Consider the following 18,752-nt stretch of genomic DNA (forward strand, 5'->3'; position numbering starts at 1 on the left):
TCTAATATATATAATATCTAGAGAGACTCTCGCGGTGTGGTTGGATCAAGGGTCAGATGCAGAAGGCGGTAATTTTGGACACGGCGCGTATAGTACGTCGGTTCCTCACTCTGCGGCCCTGACCACCGGCAGCTTGGGCCCTGCCCCGCTGCCGGCGGCATTCTAGGTTAGGTTTTTAGGGTTCCGTACCCAAAGGGTAAAAACGGGACCCTATTACTAAGACTCCGCTGTCCGTCCGTCCGTCTGTCACCAGGCTGTATCTCACGAACCGTGATAGCTAGACAGTTGAAATTTTCACAGATGATATATTTCTGTTGCCGCTATAACAACAAATACTAAAAACAGAATAAAATAAAGATTTAAATGGTGCTCCCATACAACAAACGTGATTTTTGACCGAAGTTAAGCAACGTCGGGCGGGGTCAGTACTTGGATGGGTGACCGTTTTTTTGCTTGTTCTATTTTTTGTTGATGGTGCGGAACCCTCCGTGCGCGACTCCGACTCGCACTTGGCCGGGTTTTTTATAATGTATGTATTTTTATATGGTTTTGTATATTTTGTAAGTGTTTTGGTATTGTAGTTTTATACTCACATTGTAAAACCCTAACCTAAGACCCAAATGAAATAAAGAGAATTATTCTAATATTACCTAATGTAGTAGTAGTAGTAATAACTTTATTGTACACAACACAGGTTTACATAATGTTTACAGAAATAAAGGTACAAAGGCGAACTTATCCCTGTAAGGGATCTCTTCCAGCTAACCTTCGAGTAGATGAGGGGAGAATTCAAATGAAATAGACAAACTTACGGAATGTACAGTAACACTTTAAAAGTAAACTAACCAAAATGTCCAAAAGTAAATAAAATACATAAATATTATTATAAAATAAAATACATGCTACATACATAAATACTAAACATATATTACATATAATATATTTATAGTGTAGAGATATATATATAGTGTAGAGATATTTTATATATATTTTTTTTATATTTATTATATATAACGTAGGTATTCTTTATATTTGAAATATTGTTACTTCTAATTTTTATCTTATATTATTTATTTTCGCCCTCTTTTATAATTTTATTGACTTTCCTCTAGTCTATTGTACTCAATGCTATATTTGTCTACCGTTCTTCATCAATTCTCATCTACTCAAAGGTTAACTGGAAGAAATCCCTTAAAGGGATAAGTTCGCCTTTGTACTGCCTATCCTGTGCCATAAATTTGTGTTTTGTGTTTTGTACAATAAAGAGTTTATACATACATACATACATACATATACAAGTGTCAACAAAATTTCTAATGTTTATCGTTTGTTCGTAGTTCAACATGCCGTACGTGGAGTACACCCGGTCGGACGAGGACAAGACCGCAGCCACGCCAGCCGCTTCCCCGCAGCAGACTCCACAGCAGATACAGGCGCAGATGGAGGTAAACATACTAGAATATTGGTAACTGCAGTCTAAAAAAACAATTTATCAATTGAAGAAGGCGCGAAATTAAATTTTGGGACAATAACCCTTCGCGCCTACTTCAAACTTCAACATTTATTCGGCAAATAGGCCACAAGGGCACTTTTACACGTCAACATTGAATTTACTTACAAGCAAAAAATAAATCATAATTATAAAATACAACTAACTGCAACTACCAAATCAAACTAAAGTATGTATGTATGTCACTTTATTGCACATAAACAGGTTTACATAAAACGGACAAAAACAAAACAAAAATAAGAATGTTATGTACAAAGGCGAACTTATCCCTAAAAGGGATCTCTTCCAGCTAACCTTTGAGAAAATGCGAAAGGATCAAACACTAACAGGTGAAAGACAATTTAATATGGACAAATAGCAATATGAGAATTTTGGATACACATAAAGAAAGACGAGAGCAATAAATAAAGAGAAAACCAGTACTACCTACTCATAAATACGCATAAACTATAAACATACTTATATATAAACCTATATACACATATACATATACGTATACATAATCATTAATCATACCGCTGTTTACTAACTACATAAACATATAATCTATATATATATATAAACTATATATAATATATATATATATCTATATATATACAAAGTATTACAATTACTTAGAGATACGTTTTTTAATTTGCCGCTTTTTGTCTACCGACGGAAATGACTTGACAGAATATGGGTCGGTTGCACCAAACCGTTCGTATCGTTAAAGAGTTCGCTAAATTTTCATGTATGGAAAGTTTCATAGTAAAGCGCTGGGGCGCGCCGGCTGACGTTGATCAGTCTGTCAAATGTGGTTGGTGCAACTGGCACATAGTCTGTCAAGCCATTTCCCTCGGTAAAGCCATTTCCCTCGGTAAAGCCATAGAGAAAAAAATACATAGATTGCTCACTCCATACATCAGTTTTGATACCAAAAAGACTATTAATTTCAGTGTCTACATCTAGCATCGAGTAGCGGAACTATCAGTACTGCTTGACAATAGATGTAGCACCGATCGGAAAGTCTTATGTTGTTGAGCATAAGACTTTCCGGTACCAAAACTGATGTATGGAGTGAGCACTCTTGTCTTACTATATTTCTCTATGCTATAGTACATTATTGTCGAGGTTCGGAAGTAGCTACTTGCAGGCTGAGGATTCGTTTTAAACGGACGACCTTGGGAGTCCGTTTAATTGAATCCGAAGCCAGCAAGTAGCCTTCCAGCCGAGTCATATATAGTGCTTTTCTCAAAAATGGTGCAAGAAATAGAAATATTTTACAGAACTTACAGAAGCAACGTTCTAATTTTCCATTAATTTTCACAGAAAAAAATACAACCATTTAAAAAATTAGCTTGCCGCCTTAAAAAAAAAAAGAAGTTTATTTTTCTGCTGAAAATACGCCAACCTATTTGAGACACCTAAATATGGTCCACGAGCCAGGCGCAAATTTCGTCAGTCATCGCCTCCCGGGTGAAAACTCGTATACTGGTTAACGGCCATATATGATGAACCCTAGTGGACGACAGCTGCCGCTACGTTGGTGGGTTGAGGAATGGCAGCCACCGAAACACGTAAAAAAAAATTTTTTTTTCAGTCATCGCCTCCCGTTTGATACTTAGTCAGATGAAAGTTTAGGTGCAATTGTTAATAAAAACAATCGTCAGCCGGTTGTATCGCGGTGGAATCACCGTCAGCTGGTCACATGAACATGTAAAAAAAAATTTTTTTTTCAGTCATCGCCTCCCGCTTGATACTTTGTCAGATGATAGTTTAGGTGCTATTGTTACTAAAAAAACTCGTCAGCCGGTTGTATCGCGGTGGAATCACCGTCAGCTGGTCACATGAACATGTAAAAAAAATTTTTTTTTTCAGTCATCGCCTCCCGCTTGATACTTTGTCAGATGATAGTTTAGGTGATATTGTTAATAAAAAAAATCGTCAGCCGGTTGTATCGCGGTGGAATCACCGTCAGCTGGTCACATGAATTTATAAAGCAAATAAATAAATACAGTCTAAAATTTAAAATAATTGGTTTCAGTCATCGCCTCCCGTTTGATACTTTGCCAGATGATAGTTTAGGTGCTATTATTAATAAAAAGAATCGTCAGCCGGTTGTATCGCGGTGGAATCACCGTCAGCTGGTCACATGAACATGTAAAAAAAAATTGTTTTTTCAGTCATCGCCTCCCGCTTGATACTTTGTCAGATGATAGTTTAGGTGCTATTGTTAATAAAACAAATCGTCAGCCGGTTGTATCGCGGTGGAATCACCGTCAGCTGGTCACATGAACATGTAAAAAAAAAAAATTTTTTCAGTCATCGCCTCCCGCTTGATACTTTGTCAGATGATAGTTTAGGTGCTATTATTAATAAAAAGAATCGTCAGCCGGTTGTATCGCGGTGGAATCACCGTCAGCTGGTCACATGAACATGTAAAAAAAATTTTTTTTTTCAGTCATCGCCTCCCGCTTGATACTTTGTCAGATGATAGTTTAGGTGCTATTATTAATAAAACAAATCGTCAGCCGGTTGTATCGCGGTGGAATCACCGTCAGCTGGTCACATGAACATGTAAAAAAAATATATTTTTTCAGTCATCGCCTCCCGCTTGATACTTTGTCAGATGATAGTTTAGGTGCTATTGTTAATAAAAAACATCGTCAGCCGGTTGTATCGCGGTGGAATCACCGTCAGCTGGTCACATGAACATATCAAGCAAATAAATAAATAAAATCTAATATATGTTCATATGACCAGCTGACGGTGAATCCACCGCGATACAACCGACTGACGATGTTTTTTATTAACAATAGCACCTAAACTATCATCTGACAAAGTATCAAACGGGACGCGATGACTAAAACCAATTATTTAGGTTTCCGTGCCTTCGCTTGAACCACTTACGAGATTGCCAGCGCTCGGCTGCTTTCTCTTCAGTACCATATAAGCCGGCAAGGCCCTTAGCGGTGGTTCAAGCGTCGGCAGGAACCTAAATATCCGTTTTTTACCCTTCGGGGGAAAAACGGTTCTATTTAGGTCTTCGTGCCTTCGCTTGAACCACTTATGAGACGTGTTTAAACCTCTGCCGGCGCTGGCCCGGGCGTACTGTGACTTAATATTTATGCAAAAATCACATAATGAGAATATGGGTCTGAAATTTATTCCGTATTGACATAATAAATAAAAGATTGATTGCGTCAACTTTTAAGTAGATTTTCATCATTTAGAATTATCGATATATGAGGTTATTCTTAGCACTGACTTGCCACAGAAGATAAATATTGCGACTATAAAAGTACTTGAATTTTTATATAAAACAACGGTTTGGCTTTTAGTTGATTGACCTTTCCTTAAATAATTATTAAAGTCATAATCTTATATGAACCTGTACTATCTTACGCAAATAAATTTATTATGAATACCTAAGACCTACTTATAAGGTACGTGTAGGTTGTACACATTTTTGTGTAACCACTATCTGAAGTAGAAGTTCTGATGCTTGTAAAGTAAACCTCATCAAGTGAATTTTACATCATACCCATTCAGACTACCTCTGATGATACAACAACCCACTAGGTGATAAAAAGGTTTTGTTGTATTATGTAATGATATTATTTCACAAAAAAAATATTAATAAAATACTACTTGTCTATTGCTTAAACACAAATAATAGCACTGTCGGCTCATCCAAAAAACTATTTTAAATTTGTTACTAATAGGAAAAGCTTGGGTCCTCTCTGGTTTAACGTATTCTATCAATTTAATGTAAATGGTAAGATGTATCATTGGTCAGATGTAATGTAATATGTATTTTAATGTGGACAAATACCCAAATATTGTCAATATTTAGACAATAATAGTAATTGACTTGGTGTATCTTTATATCTATGATACTGTGCGTTGACTTAAGGTAGCTCTATAGGATGTAGTATCGGCTTAGTTGAAACTATTACTAGGTAGCTGAGAATTGTTACTAGTTAATAACGTATACATTAAATCGTGAAGTGTATTGTCTTCTTCACTTCTGACGCTACATTTAGGCAGAGGAGTGCTCGATTCGAAATAATATTAAATTATTTTCACAAATAAACACATCATGTACATAATTTCTTACACATTTACGGAATATGTTGTCCTTATGTAATGGGCTATATACAAATAAAGCTGGTATACCTAGTCAATAACTATTAATGTCTAAATCTAAATAATGTCAATATTTGGGTATTTGTCCACATTAAAAAACATATTACATTACATCTGACCTATTATCACGTTGCCGGGTCTATTGATACTGCAAACAGCCTTATACACGCGAGAGAATTGAGATAAATACCCCAGACGGGCCGACAATAGCGACCGGATTACACGATACGGACAAAAACTAGCAGCGGTGCCCCGTAGCTTAGCAAAGAGAGCAAAAACTATACACGTCATGGGCCCCTCCGTGTATAATAACCTGCCAGCAATAATAACAGACGCACCTAGTTTGTTACTCTTTAAGAACAAACTAAAAACTTGGCTTTTTGAGCGGTCGTTCTATAATATAGAAGAATTTCTGACTGCGAAATATTAACGTAAATGAATGAAAATATAAAACTACGCAAGTAGCGAATCACCTTTAATATTTAGAATACTTTGTAATTTTTGTTTTTATTATGTTATTTGACAAAGGGATGTAACGATACCGATACCGATACGATATATCGGCAGATATAATCGGCAGGCCGATATAATCGGCAGGCCGATATATCGGCATCGCCGATTTAAATACACCCGATATCATAACAAAATGTAAACAACCCACAGTAAGGTATTTTATTGGGCAAGAATATTCTTCACCTCAATTTTAACTGTGTCAAAACTTACGTAAGTTTTACTACGATAGATTACTTACTCAACGTAACAGTGAAGCTGCTCTAATCGTGCTATTTTGCTAATAGGAATATATATTCTTTGTTTTTATTTTTCAGTTTTTCACACTTCTTAAAATCAAATGTCTATTGAACATAAGTATGTTTTATGCATATAAAGGATACAATTATTAATTTATTTCAATAGTCAATAGTCAAAATATACTTTATTCATGTAGGCCTAGCAACAAGCACTTATGAATCGTAACATACTTATAAATTATCTTAAGCTAATTATCAGAGCAATTTATTGATGTTATTATTCCATAATAATATTGGATTATTATACAAATCTAACTTAACACAAATTTAAGAATTTCACAAAAGGATCGTCAAACATGAAAAAAAAATTGTATAAAAAATACTAGTCTAGAATGTTTCTAGAATAAAATCTAAATGTCAAATAAATAAATTAAAAACACAAAAGAAGTACAAACATCAGAATATTCGGAATATCAATTTCCTCATCGTTAATCAAATATACCTAATAAATAAATAATCATTTCGAATAAAAATTAATCCCACGTTGTTTTATCATTCACGTAGTCTTGTGTGGTATAGTATAATACGCATTAAAAATAAGTTTACGCTTTACATCATTCTTAAATTTATTAATAGATAATTCAGTAATATGGTTTGGAAGTTTATTATAAAATCTCACACAATTACCCATTTTTAATTTTTAATTTTATGGAGCCGAGTGAAGGGCACTGCGAGCTTATGTTTATTTCTAGTATTAATATTATGAATTTCACATTTTTATCTAAAATTTACAATATTTTTATGTACATACAGAATATTCTCATAAATGTATTGACAGTGCACTGTCATTATGTCAATTTCCTTAAATTTATCTCTAAGTGAGTCTCTATGGTTCATTTTGTATATTGCTCGAATAGCCCTCTTCTGCAGAACAAAAATGGTATTTATCTCTGAAGCACCACCCCACAGTAAAATACCATATGCCATAATGCTATGGATACTTCCATATATTATATTTTATATTTTAGTTACTACTAAAATATACTAATCGAGCTGTTTTCACATCAGTTAACTGACGGATTTTGCTCACTGCAAAAGCTGCAGAACTCAGTCTATTCGAAAGAGTAGCAATATGGGGACCCCACTGGAGTTTAGAATCTAAAGTTATACCAAGAAAAACTGTACTATCAACTAATTCCAATTCCTCATCCTTCACAATGACACTTGTTTGCACATGCCTAACGTTACTACTAGTGACAAACTTAATACATTTAGTCTTTTTCTCATTTAACAATAAATTATTAACATTGAATTATTAACATTGAATTTTATTTGATTTATTAACTAACTACCAGGCTATCGATATCGGTATCGGTATCGCCGATTATTTACTTTAAATATCGGTATCGGTATCGTATCGGCAAAATTATGTATCGTTACATCCCTATTATTTGTACTAGCTATGTAAGTTGACATGTAATCACCTATTATCAATAAAGTATTAGTATGAGTATGAGTATGATACAAGTTACCAATTTACATTAAATTTATAGAAAATATGTTAAAAGAGGACCCAAGCTTTTCCTATTAGTTACAAATTTAAAACAGGTTTTTCGATGGGCCGGCAGTGCTATTATTTGTGGTTAAGCAACAGACAAGTAGTATTTTATTATAATTATTTTCTTAAAATAATATCATTACATAATACAACAAAACCTTTTTATCACCAAGTGGGTTGTTGTAAAGAAAGCATCAGAGGTAGTCTGAAAGGGTTTGAAGTAAAATTCACTTATGAGGTTTATTTTACAAGCATCAGAACTACTACTCAGATAGTGGTTACACAAAAATGTGTACAACCTACACGTACTAAATTCATAATTTATTTATTTGCGTAAGATAGTACATTCAGGTTCATATAAGATTATGTCTTTAATAATCATTTAAGGAAAAGTCATTCAAGTAATAGTCAAACCGTTTTGTTTTATATAAAAATTCAAGTAGTTTTATAGTGGCAATGTTTAACTTATGTGGCAAGTCAGTGCTAAGAATTGTCTCATCTATCGGTAAATCCATATGATGAAAATCTACTTAAAGGTTGATGCAAACAATCCTTTATTATGTCAATACGGAATAAATTTCAGGCCCATATTCTCATTATGTGATTTTTGCATAAATATTAACAGTCACAGTACGCCCGGGCCCGCGCCGGCAGAGGTTTAAACACGTATAAGTGGTTCAAGCGAAGGCACGGAGACCTAAATAGAACCGTTTTCCCCTGAAGGGTAAAAAACGGATATTTAGGTTCCTGCCGAAGCTTGAACCACCGCTAAGGGCCTTGCCGGCTTATATGGTACCGAGGTGAAAGCAGCCGAGTGCTGGCAACCGGGCGGTATTATTACTTGAGTGGCGCGATAAATGTCGCTACTAGTTGATGAATTCGCTTGATTATGTCTGAGTTAGGGCTTGCAATCCGTATATCCGGATATCCGTCCAGTTTAATATCCGTATTTAGATTAAGTAATACTACAAATTTTAAGAAAACTATCTTAAAAACTTTGAAATTTATAATAGTATTCACGTTTTCGGTTGATTTTATTTATTTGGATACATTTTTTACGTTATAAAATCTGTTTATTGAAATATTACTCCTTGATTGCCGACTCTTCGTCGATATTCTTATGCAGATCGACCTAGCTCCGTAAAAGTAACTTTGAGCGTACTTTGTACCGTGTTCTTGTCAAACATGATTTGCTGTTATTATTGTTAGCGTCCGAATACTTACGTTATTAACAAAGGGCGAACAGAACTAGATCGAGTCCAACGGAGGAGGACTTCGGTTGATATTGAACTGCCGAACGAAATGCAGTAGGGTTTAGCAGACGATAAAGAAGGTTTTAGCATTTTGTATTTGAATAAATCTGTAATGAAAATCTTGATTGACTTTAAATGCAATGTAAAATCTCAACAAGAAGAGACTGGTCTAACACTTAGAAGATATTCGATTCTCTAAATATTATCAAAACCCCTATCAAGAAATGAATTTCGCAGCGCAGACTGCCAATATTAAATTGAGGGTTGAAGTATCGCCATAACCTAGTAAATTATTACTAACTAGCGACCCGCCCCGGCTCCGCACGGGTAACAAATTTTACATAAACCCTCCTCTTGAATCACTCTATTTAAAAAAAACCGCATCAAAATCCGTTGCATAATTTTAAAGATCTAAGCATACATACAGACAGACAGACAGACAGCGGGAAGCGCCTTTGTTTTATACTATGTAGTGGTATAGTTTGTATCACCTGTTCGAAAAACCATATCTAATCTAGTCAGGCAATTAAAGGTTGTGTATGAAATCTTTGCCGAAATTCATTTTTAGTTTTTGGAGAGTATAATTTAATTTTGCCATTACGTGGCAAATCAACACAATAATTCGTAGGTACTAACTTAACTAACCTAACTTCACGCGCGGTTACACCAGCTGTATGTTTGCACTTGCACATCAACTTCAAATCATCGGCGAAAAGGTAGAACGCCACAAATAGCTTAATACTTGCTGGTACGCAGCCTTGTGTACGTAATAGTAGTATATGTGACTGCTACATAATGAGAGGCATTAAAATACGAGTGTGGGTTTAAGAAACGAACGGTAGTGAGTTTCTTAATAGGATCACACGAGTGTTTTAATACCTAATTATGTACAGTTACATACACTACTTTATCTAAACACATACTTAAAACGAATTAAAAGATCAAATGGCGGTGAATGAAAATTTTTTCAAGCATGTCACGCATCCGTAGTTTTTTTAAATTACTAGACAAAAGAATGAAGTCCCTAATCTCATGTCACTCGAGATCAAATATCGTGCGGTTTATAATAAAAAAACATACTAAATTGACGTTTCGTATCGATAACTATTTTAATACCTATATGGATACTAGAATAGAGACCCACTTGAGTATTGACTGCTGTTCCAAATTTAAACTCATAACCTTACAACAATCTATAACATTATGTACATTAAAGTACAAATTTTCCTACTACCACAGATAAGAAAGTTCTCATAGTAAAATTTGTTGTAATAAAGCTGGTCATTTCCTACGGTTTCTGAACGCATTATACAGCACTAATGACATGTGTGTAGATAAAATTGTATTATATTACACTTTTTATTAAATTCATCTGGGTTTTATGAAATAAAAAGTAAGTATTCGAATTATCCGTTTTATCCGGATATCCGGATACTAAAATAATAAATATTCCAAATATCCGGATACGAAAAATGGGCGGATATCGCAAGCCCTAGTCTGAGTTACAAGGGTGTTATCTCGTAAGTGGTTCAAGCGAAGGCACGGAGACCTAAATAATTGGTTTCAGTCATCGCGTCCCGTTTGATACTTTGTCAGATGATAGTTTTGGTGCTATTGTTAATTAAAAAACACATCTGGATCACATGAACATATATTAGATTTTATTTATTTATTTATTTGCTTGATATGCTCATGTGACCAGCTGACGGTGATTCCACCGCGATACAACCGGCTGACGAGTTTTTTTATTAACAATAGCACCTAAACTATCATCTGACAAAGTATCAAGCGGGAGGCGATGACTGAAAAAAAAATTTTTTTTACATGTTCATGTGACCAGCTGACGGTGATTCCACCGCGATACAACCGGCTGACGATTATTTTTATTAACAATAGCACCTAAACTATCATCTGACAAAGTATCAAGCGGGAGGCGATGACTGAAAAAAAAAATTTTTTTTACATGTTCATGTGACCAGCTGACGGTGATTCCACCGCGATACAACCGGCTGACGATTTTTTTTATTAACAATAGCACCTAAACTATCATCTGACAAAGTATCAAGCGGGAGGCGATGACTGAAAAAAAAAAATTTTTTTACATGTTCATGTGACCAGCTGACGGTGATTCCACCGCGATACAACCGGCTGACGATGTTTTTTATTAACAATAGCACCTAAACTGTCATCTGACAAAGTATCAAGCGGGAGGCGATGACTGAAAAAAAATTTTTTTTTTACATGTTGATGTGACCAGCTGACGGTATTTCCACCGCGATACAACCGGCTGACGATTTTTTTTATTAACAATAGCATCTAAACTATCATCTGGCAAAGTATCAAACGGGAGGCGATGACTGAAAAAATATTTTTTTTTACGTGTTTCGGTGGCTGCCATTCCTCAACCCACCAACGGAGCGGCAGCTGACGTCCACGAGGATTCATCATACGTAGCCGTTAACCACTATAGGAGTTATCGCCTGGGAGGCGATTGGTCATGGAAACCTGTTCGTGGCTCGCGGTCTAATAGTCGCGGTACCAACATTAAGCCTGTAACAGACTATCGCACCGCACCGCGACCTTGGAGCGTCGCACCCATAAGTGAGAGCGAGAAAGAGATATCTGTTTCTCGCTCTCACTTATGGGTGCGACGCTCCAAGGTCGCGGTGCGGTGCGATAGTCTGTTATAGGCTTTATAATAATAAGTGCTGATCATCTGTTTGGCTGTTTAAGAGACCTATGCCTTCATTTGATATGGCCATTTGAAATTGTAAAAAGTTTGGAACTCGTTAAATAATGGAATTTGTATGCGACATTGCAGTCCCGAAATCGAGACTGCAATGTTTTTAACTTTTTAATTTTTTGAATGACCATAAACTACGCACTTCGCGACCTATTTTTTAACCGGCAACGTCGACTTTGCTGTCCATTTTTGAGAAAAAGTCTATAGACCCTATATCTTACCTTTCATATAATGTGGTGCTTGCAGCAGGAGATTCGCAGGCAGCGCGCCGTGGCCAAGAAGTCCACCGCGCTCCCCCCCACCCCCGCACCCCCCACCCCCGTCGCGAGGGACAACGTCACCAGCCGCGTCGTCGTACGTATACCAACTTCAACCTTAACTAGCTGTATTTACGGTTCAAAACTAGAGATGCCACGAATATTCGGTATTCGGCCTATTCGGCCCCTTCGCCGAATATTCGGTATTCGGCCGAATGTTGACTACTATTTGGCCGAATACCGGATATCATTTTTTTTTTATTGAAAATTTTACATAAAAATAGAGCATTTTAGTACTTTAATCTAATGTTTCGCCAAACTGTGAGACAGTTTGTTGGCGGTGCGCTCTAGAGTAATCTTAAGCTAAATTAGGTACACTAATTATTAATAGTAATAAGTTAGCATCTGTTGCGCCTACTTAAAAAGAAAAATTGCACAATAAAAATAACCAAAAACTATATAGGTATAGAATGTTCTTGGAAAGTTGTTAAATACGAAGACCATTTTTAGGGTTCCGTAGCCAAATGGCAAAAAACGGAACCCTTATAGATTCGTCATGTCTGTCTGTCTGTCCGTCTGTCCGTCCGTATGTCACAGCCACTTTTCTTCGAAACTATAAGAACTATACTGTTGAAACTTGGTAAGTAGATGTATTCTGTGAACCGCATTAAGATTTTCACACAAAAATAGAAAAAAAACAATAAATTTTTGGGGTTCCCCATACTTCGAACTGAAACTCAAAAATTTTTTTTTCATCAAACCCATACGTGTGGGGTATCTATGGATAGGTCTTCAAAAATGATATTGAGGTTTCTAATATAATTTTTTTCTAAACTGAATAGTTTGCGCGAGAGACACTTCCAAAGTGGTAAAATGTGTGTCCCCCCCCTGTAACTTCTAAAATAAGAGAATGATAAAACTAAAAAAAATATATGATGTACATTACCATGTAAACTTCCACCGAAAATTGGTTTGAACGAGATCTAGTAAGTAGTTTTTTTTTATACGTCATAAATCGCCTAAATACGGAACCCTTCATGGGCGAGTCCGACTCGCACTTGGCCGCTTTTTTTGAGCATTTGTTGGTTAAAAAACATTTTATCTTTATCATTAGTCTGATTTGTTTGACTCTATCCATTAATTCTGTTCAACAAATATATATCTTAGCTAACGTCATCTAACGTTGAGCTTTGTTGGTGATCAGTTTTCATAATTGTGACTCAAAATGTTCGCATGTCATGCCGAATATTCTGTATTCGGCCGAAAGAGGGGCCGAATATTCGGTATTCGGCCAAAACCACTATTCGGGGCATCTCTATTCAAAACTGAAATGTACAATCACTTTTAGTTTCCCGTGTCGTCCACTGGTCTCTATTGTTTCCCAAATAGTTTTAAGCCGTAATGTATTGTTTGCCCGAATTTTCGTTAGTCATAATTCATTTGGTTCAGAAACGGGTCACTTTTCAGGATTGCCATAAAATAAACCTAACCTAACCTAACCTATCTATAGGATAACCTTACGAAATCCTGAAATGTTAACGGTTTCAGTTTTATGACTAATGATAATATGACAAACAATACATTATCACTCAAAACTTTATGGGAAACAAAGGGACCCCGCCCCGTCGCCCACACATATATCGCCGCTATACTTACTCAACCTCGTATCTGCAACACTCATTTGATGACAAAAACACCCGTATTCCGAATGAAAGAAAAGCGACATTTCCATCAAATGATTGTTGCAGATATGAGGTTGAGTAAGTATAGCGACGATATTACTGTAGGTCAAAGGGACACGAACTTTTCTTAGAACATAAAAAACAATCATATGCTTAAAAAAAATCATATAAACAAATTTTAATGAAATACATCCGAATAAGGTTGGCAACTGTCAAAAATATAAACAGCGCCGCGCCGGCACAGGTTTTCCCCGTCTCTAGTTTTGTTCTATGAAATTTGGCTCAGACCGTAAAATTAAAAAAAAAAATCTAAAGATTTACAAGGAAGCCTAAGGGTGGTATTCCACTCGTCCAAAATCTTTGTCCGATGTGAATTTGCGTCTCACATTTTGCTTAAAAAAATGTAAGACGCAATGCACATTGAACAAAGATTTTGCACAAGTGGAATACCACCTTAAGCTAAGCTGGCGCCATCTGTAAAATACTTCGTTACATTTTTTCATGTATGAGGCGTGAGTGTACAAATGATTCTGAGTAAAATGAGCCCAAGAAGTCAATATTTTGAAGACATGAATGAAATGTAAATTTTTTTTGGAAAACGCTCAAATATGCGTGCAAAGTTCTGCTTATTGACTACTCTCGCAAACGACTATTATGCGTTATGAGATTCGGCCAATCGTTACTCTGCGAAACAACCCGTCTGCGAATCGTTGTCGGCGTAAAAAAAAATCGGCGTAATTTTTCTCGGAATATAATATTAAGTACATATGAAGGTAAAAAAAAAACGGTTTTGACTTGTTTACAATATTAGTGGTGGTAATTGCTACAACTGTTCCAAATTTTAGGTATTTACGTCAAACGGTCTCCGAGAAAAACGCGTTTAATCGATTTGCAAGACCGAAGTGACCCCATAAGTGTTCTGTGAACAAAATTTTGTACGGAACACTAAAACTTTTGTATTCATTTCGTATATGTATGTATAAGTACTTACCATCTTATTTGTCCCTTCCGCAACTGCCATTCACACTCATTTTTATTGTTTTACGTAGTTCTTAATATATACCTCAATATGTCATGTCATAGTTTTAGTAATTGTAGTTAGTATGTAATATTTTCGCTTATAAAACTTTGCAACACGTGAACTACGGCTCACGTTTTTGTTTTTGTTGAGCGCGTTTTAATTCGCGCTGTTTCGTAACAGATGGCGCCAACTTCTCGACACTTATGTCACAATTGGTCGCGTTCACATTTTAGTTTCATCGTCTTTCTTTCTTTTTAGTTTTTATTTTATTTCCGTAAAATGTAATTATTATATGAATGAATTACTGTTATTTATTTCTCCGATGATTTAGTATGGGTTAGCACATTGTTACTGGTGAATTCTCAATACAACTTGAGACTCCGGTGCCGTTCAAAGATTTAATCGTCTGTCGGTAGATGTCGCTATACGCCACGCGAAAAGGCGTGTAGGTATGCATAAAGGAAGGAATGGAAAGATTTGCGATGTCCTGGTAGGCTTCCGTAGCTCAATTGGTTAAGAGCAACACACGGATTGTGGAGGATGCGGGTTCAAGTCCTGCCGGAAGCGTAACTTTTTCCATTTTTTCCTTTAATATAAAATTTCGAATATCGCTCGCGGACGTATGTATTTGCTTGTTAAAAAATTGAAACTATTTATATTTCTAAAAATTGTTCCACTATGTCGTACCAGAGGGCATACGAAAATTATCTATGAAAAGGGACCTTATTGTCGATGGCGCTTACGCCGCACAGCGTCGCGCGGCATTGTATTTATATCGGCGCATCGTTAATAATGGCGTAAGCGCCATCGACAATAAGGTCCCTTTTCATAGATAACGTCACATATGACTTCATTTTGGTGTGTATTTTTCAGTTCTACACGCCCAAAAACGCCATTAAGCCCCACAAGATGGCGCCACACACCTGCGGGCCGAGATGCCGGCGTACGGACGTGTTGGCCCTCAAAGACTTGCGGACTTACAACCCGCTTACGAAACCTTTACTCAGCGGTTGGGAAAGGTAATGTAATCACTAGGGATGTACCATAGACTAGGAATCCTCTAGACTGAGTTTAGAGCAATTATTTCATGAAACCGATGCTGCCAAAAATACGGGGGTGCGGGGGGACGAGGTGAGCGAGTCCCGTGCCGTGATTGGTCCGTTCAAAAACACGGACCAATCACGGCACGGGATTGACTCGAAGATGGAGTAAAACTACCGTATAAGTGGCAGAGGGGGTAGCGTTACTATGCTCAGTCTAGAGGATGTCTTGTCTGTGGGATGTACCGACTAGTCGGGAAAGGCGACTATCCGGCCGCATTTGTAGTCGGCGATTAGTCGGCGACTAGTCGGCTAAAAAGGCCGATTAGTCGGCCTATTATTAATTACAGAAAGCAGGACATGAATAAAATAAAAAAGCCAATATTATTCAAATGTTTGGTACATGCCCATTTTACTCAAATACGTCTAAAAGGGTACAAAATGAGCTTGTGATCATATAAAATTCATGTATAGGTAATAGGGATGTTGACATGAATCGCGAATATATAATATGTTATGTTTTTACCATAGCAGGCAATATTAGAACGCGGAAAATCATATTTTGCAAGTGTAAATATGCGTAATAAATTAATTAAAAATAATAAAAAGTATTTAAAATAATGCCCAGTATCACGTGACTGCAAACGCCAATCGGAGCGCGTGACGTAATCACAGTGGAATCACCAAAGACAAGTTATATAACCTGCCTAAGTGTCTACAGATTATCGTACCGAAACGCGATCTTGGTGCGGTGCGGCGCACGAATCGATAGTGTGTAAGGTGGTGCGTTAAGGACGCAGCTATAAGTTAGAGCGAGAAAGAAGGTCGCTGTCCGATGCGGTAGTGTGTTAAGGCTTTAAAAAAATTGTCAGTTGCCATATAAAGAATTTAAAAAAATTACTGACAGCAGTTTGTTTAAAACGCCGTTACGTCATCAAGGTCACGTGACAGTTTGGAGCGTTTAGGCGCGAAATTTAAACACGAAACTTATTATACATGTTTTTTTATTCAAAATTAATGAATATATTTTTTTTATATTTTTTTCTGTAATTATTACGTGTCTATCTACAAAATAAAACCAGTTCCAAAAAATTGTCAACATCCCTATTATGTGGGTGTATCGACCAGTAGCACAGAACATCTTTCCATCCGAGCGCCGATTAGTCGGCTAGTCGGCCAAAACCATAGTCGGTACATCACTAGTAATCACGTATATAGAATTTAGTATTGCACGCCATTTTGACCCCTTTCAGAGACTATTTCCGGAGAAAAAACTATCCTGTGACCTTCCTTAGGGCACAAACTTTTTGTAAGCTTTTTACTAACTTGCAATGTTTATATGTAACTACGTTTGGACGGGTCAAATCTTGCAAGTTAAATTACCCACTATCCGACTTCCGATGAAGCTAAAAATTGCATCAATATGTAAGTCGGGTGACAATGAAATATTATGATACTATCGAGCTGATCTGATGATGGAGACAGGAGGTGGCCATAGGCTCTGTGTTAAAACATCGCATCCTAATTGTGTTTGGGGTTTTGGAATTGTAGTAGTAGTAGTAAACTCTTTATTGTACAAAAATACATATTAAAAATAACAAAACAATAGTAAGAAGTACAAAGGCGAACTTATCCCTTTGAGGGATCTCTTCCAGTTAACCTTTGAGTAGATGAGAGGAGAGACTGAAAAGAGGGAGGGAGTTTTCGAATGGTCTCGATGAGCATTAGTTACCTGTGGAAAAAAGTACAGTCAGAGATAAAAGCTTGTACCAAAAATGTAATACTTTCCAAAAACTTATTTTATTTACAGACAAACAGTGAGATACCGCATACCGGCGACCAAGGCGGTCATGTACCGAGCCCCGTGCGGCCGCCGAATAAGAAACTACGACGAACTACACCGATACCTGCAAGCCATAAACAGCGATATGGGCGTGGACTTATTCGACTTCAACCCGACTACGCACTGTTTGGCGGAGTTCTTGCTGAATAAGTGTCTTATAAGCAAAAAGGTACGTTTTATAAGGAACTACGCAGTGTGAAGTATCTTATAAGCAAAAAGTTACGTAAGGAAAAAGGTAGGTAAGGAACTACACAGATACTTGCCACAGAAAACGATATATGGGAGTGGACTTATTCGACTTCAACCCGACTACGCACTGTTTGGCGGAGTTCTTGCTAAATAAGTGTCTTATAAGCAAAAAGGTTAGTGTTATTGGGAGCTACACAGATATCTGTAACTGATATACAGCGATATGGGCGTGGACTTATTCGACTTTAACCCGACTACGCACTGTTTGGCGGAGTTCTTGCTAAATAAGTGTCTTATAAGCAAAAAGGTTAGTGTTATTGGGAGCTACACAGATATCTGCAAGTGATAGACAGCGATATAGGAGTGGACTTATTCGACTTCAACCCGACTACGCACTGTTTGGCGGAGTTCTTGCTGAATAAGTGTCTTATAAGCAAAAAGGTTAGTGTTATTGGGAGCTACACAGATATCTGTAACTGATATACAGCGATATGGGCGTGGACTTATTCGACTTTAACCCGACTACGCACTGTTTGGCGGAGTTCTTGCTGAATAAGTGTCTTATAAGCAAAAAGGTACCTACGTTTTATAAGGAACCACATAGATATCTGCAAGCACTAGACAGCGATATGGGTGTGGACTTATTCGATTTCGTTCCGGCTACGCACTTTTTAGCCGAGTTCTTGCTGAATAAGTGTCTTATAAGCAAAACGGTTAGTGTTATTGGGAGCTACACAGATATCAGCTATAGACAGCGATATGGGAGTGGACTTATTCGA

The 18,752-nt window shown here is 36.7% G+C and overlaps 1 protein-coding gene across 1 annotated transcript in view; it reads left to right on the forward strand.

The window, feature by feature from the left end:
- LOC134660417 (uncharacterized) overlaps positions 1 to 18,752 on the forward strand; it is a 68,385-nt gene that overhangs the window by 29,237 nt on the left and 20,396 nt on the right. The window contains exons 30-33 of the mRNA XM_063516157.1: positions 1,338 to 1,397; positions 12,188 to 12,295; positions 15,775 to 15,920; positions 17,752 to 17,953. Coding sequence (XP_063372227.1) covers positions 1,338 to 1,397; positions 12,188 to 12,295; positions 15,775 to 15,920; positions 17,752 to 17,953 — 516 coding nt within the window. The remainder of the gene's footprint in view (positions 1 to 1,337; positions 1,398 to 12,187; positions 12,296 to 15,774; positions 15,921 to 17,751; positions 17,954 to 18,752) is intronic.

The sequence above is a fragment of the Cydia amplana genome, chromosome 27 (assembly GCF_948474715.1).
Source record: "Cydia amplana chromosome 27, ilCydAmpl1.1, whole genome shotgun sequence".
Lineage (NCBI taxonomy): Eukaryota > Metazoa > Arthropoda > Insecta > Lepidoptera > Tortricidae > Cydia > Cydia amplana.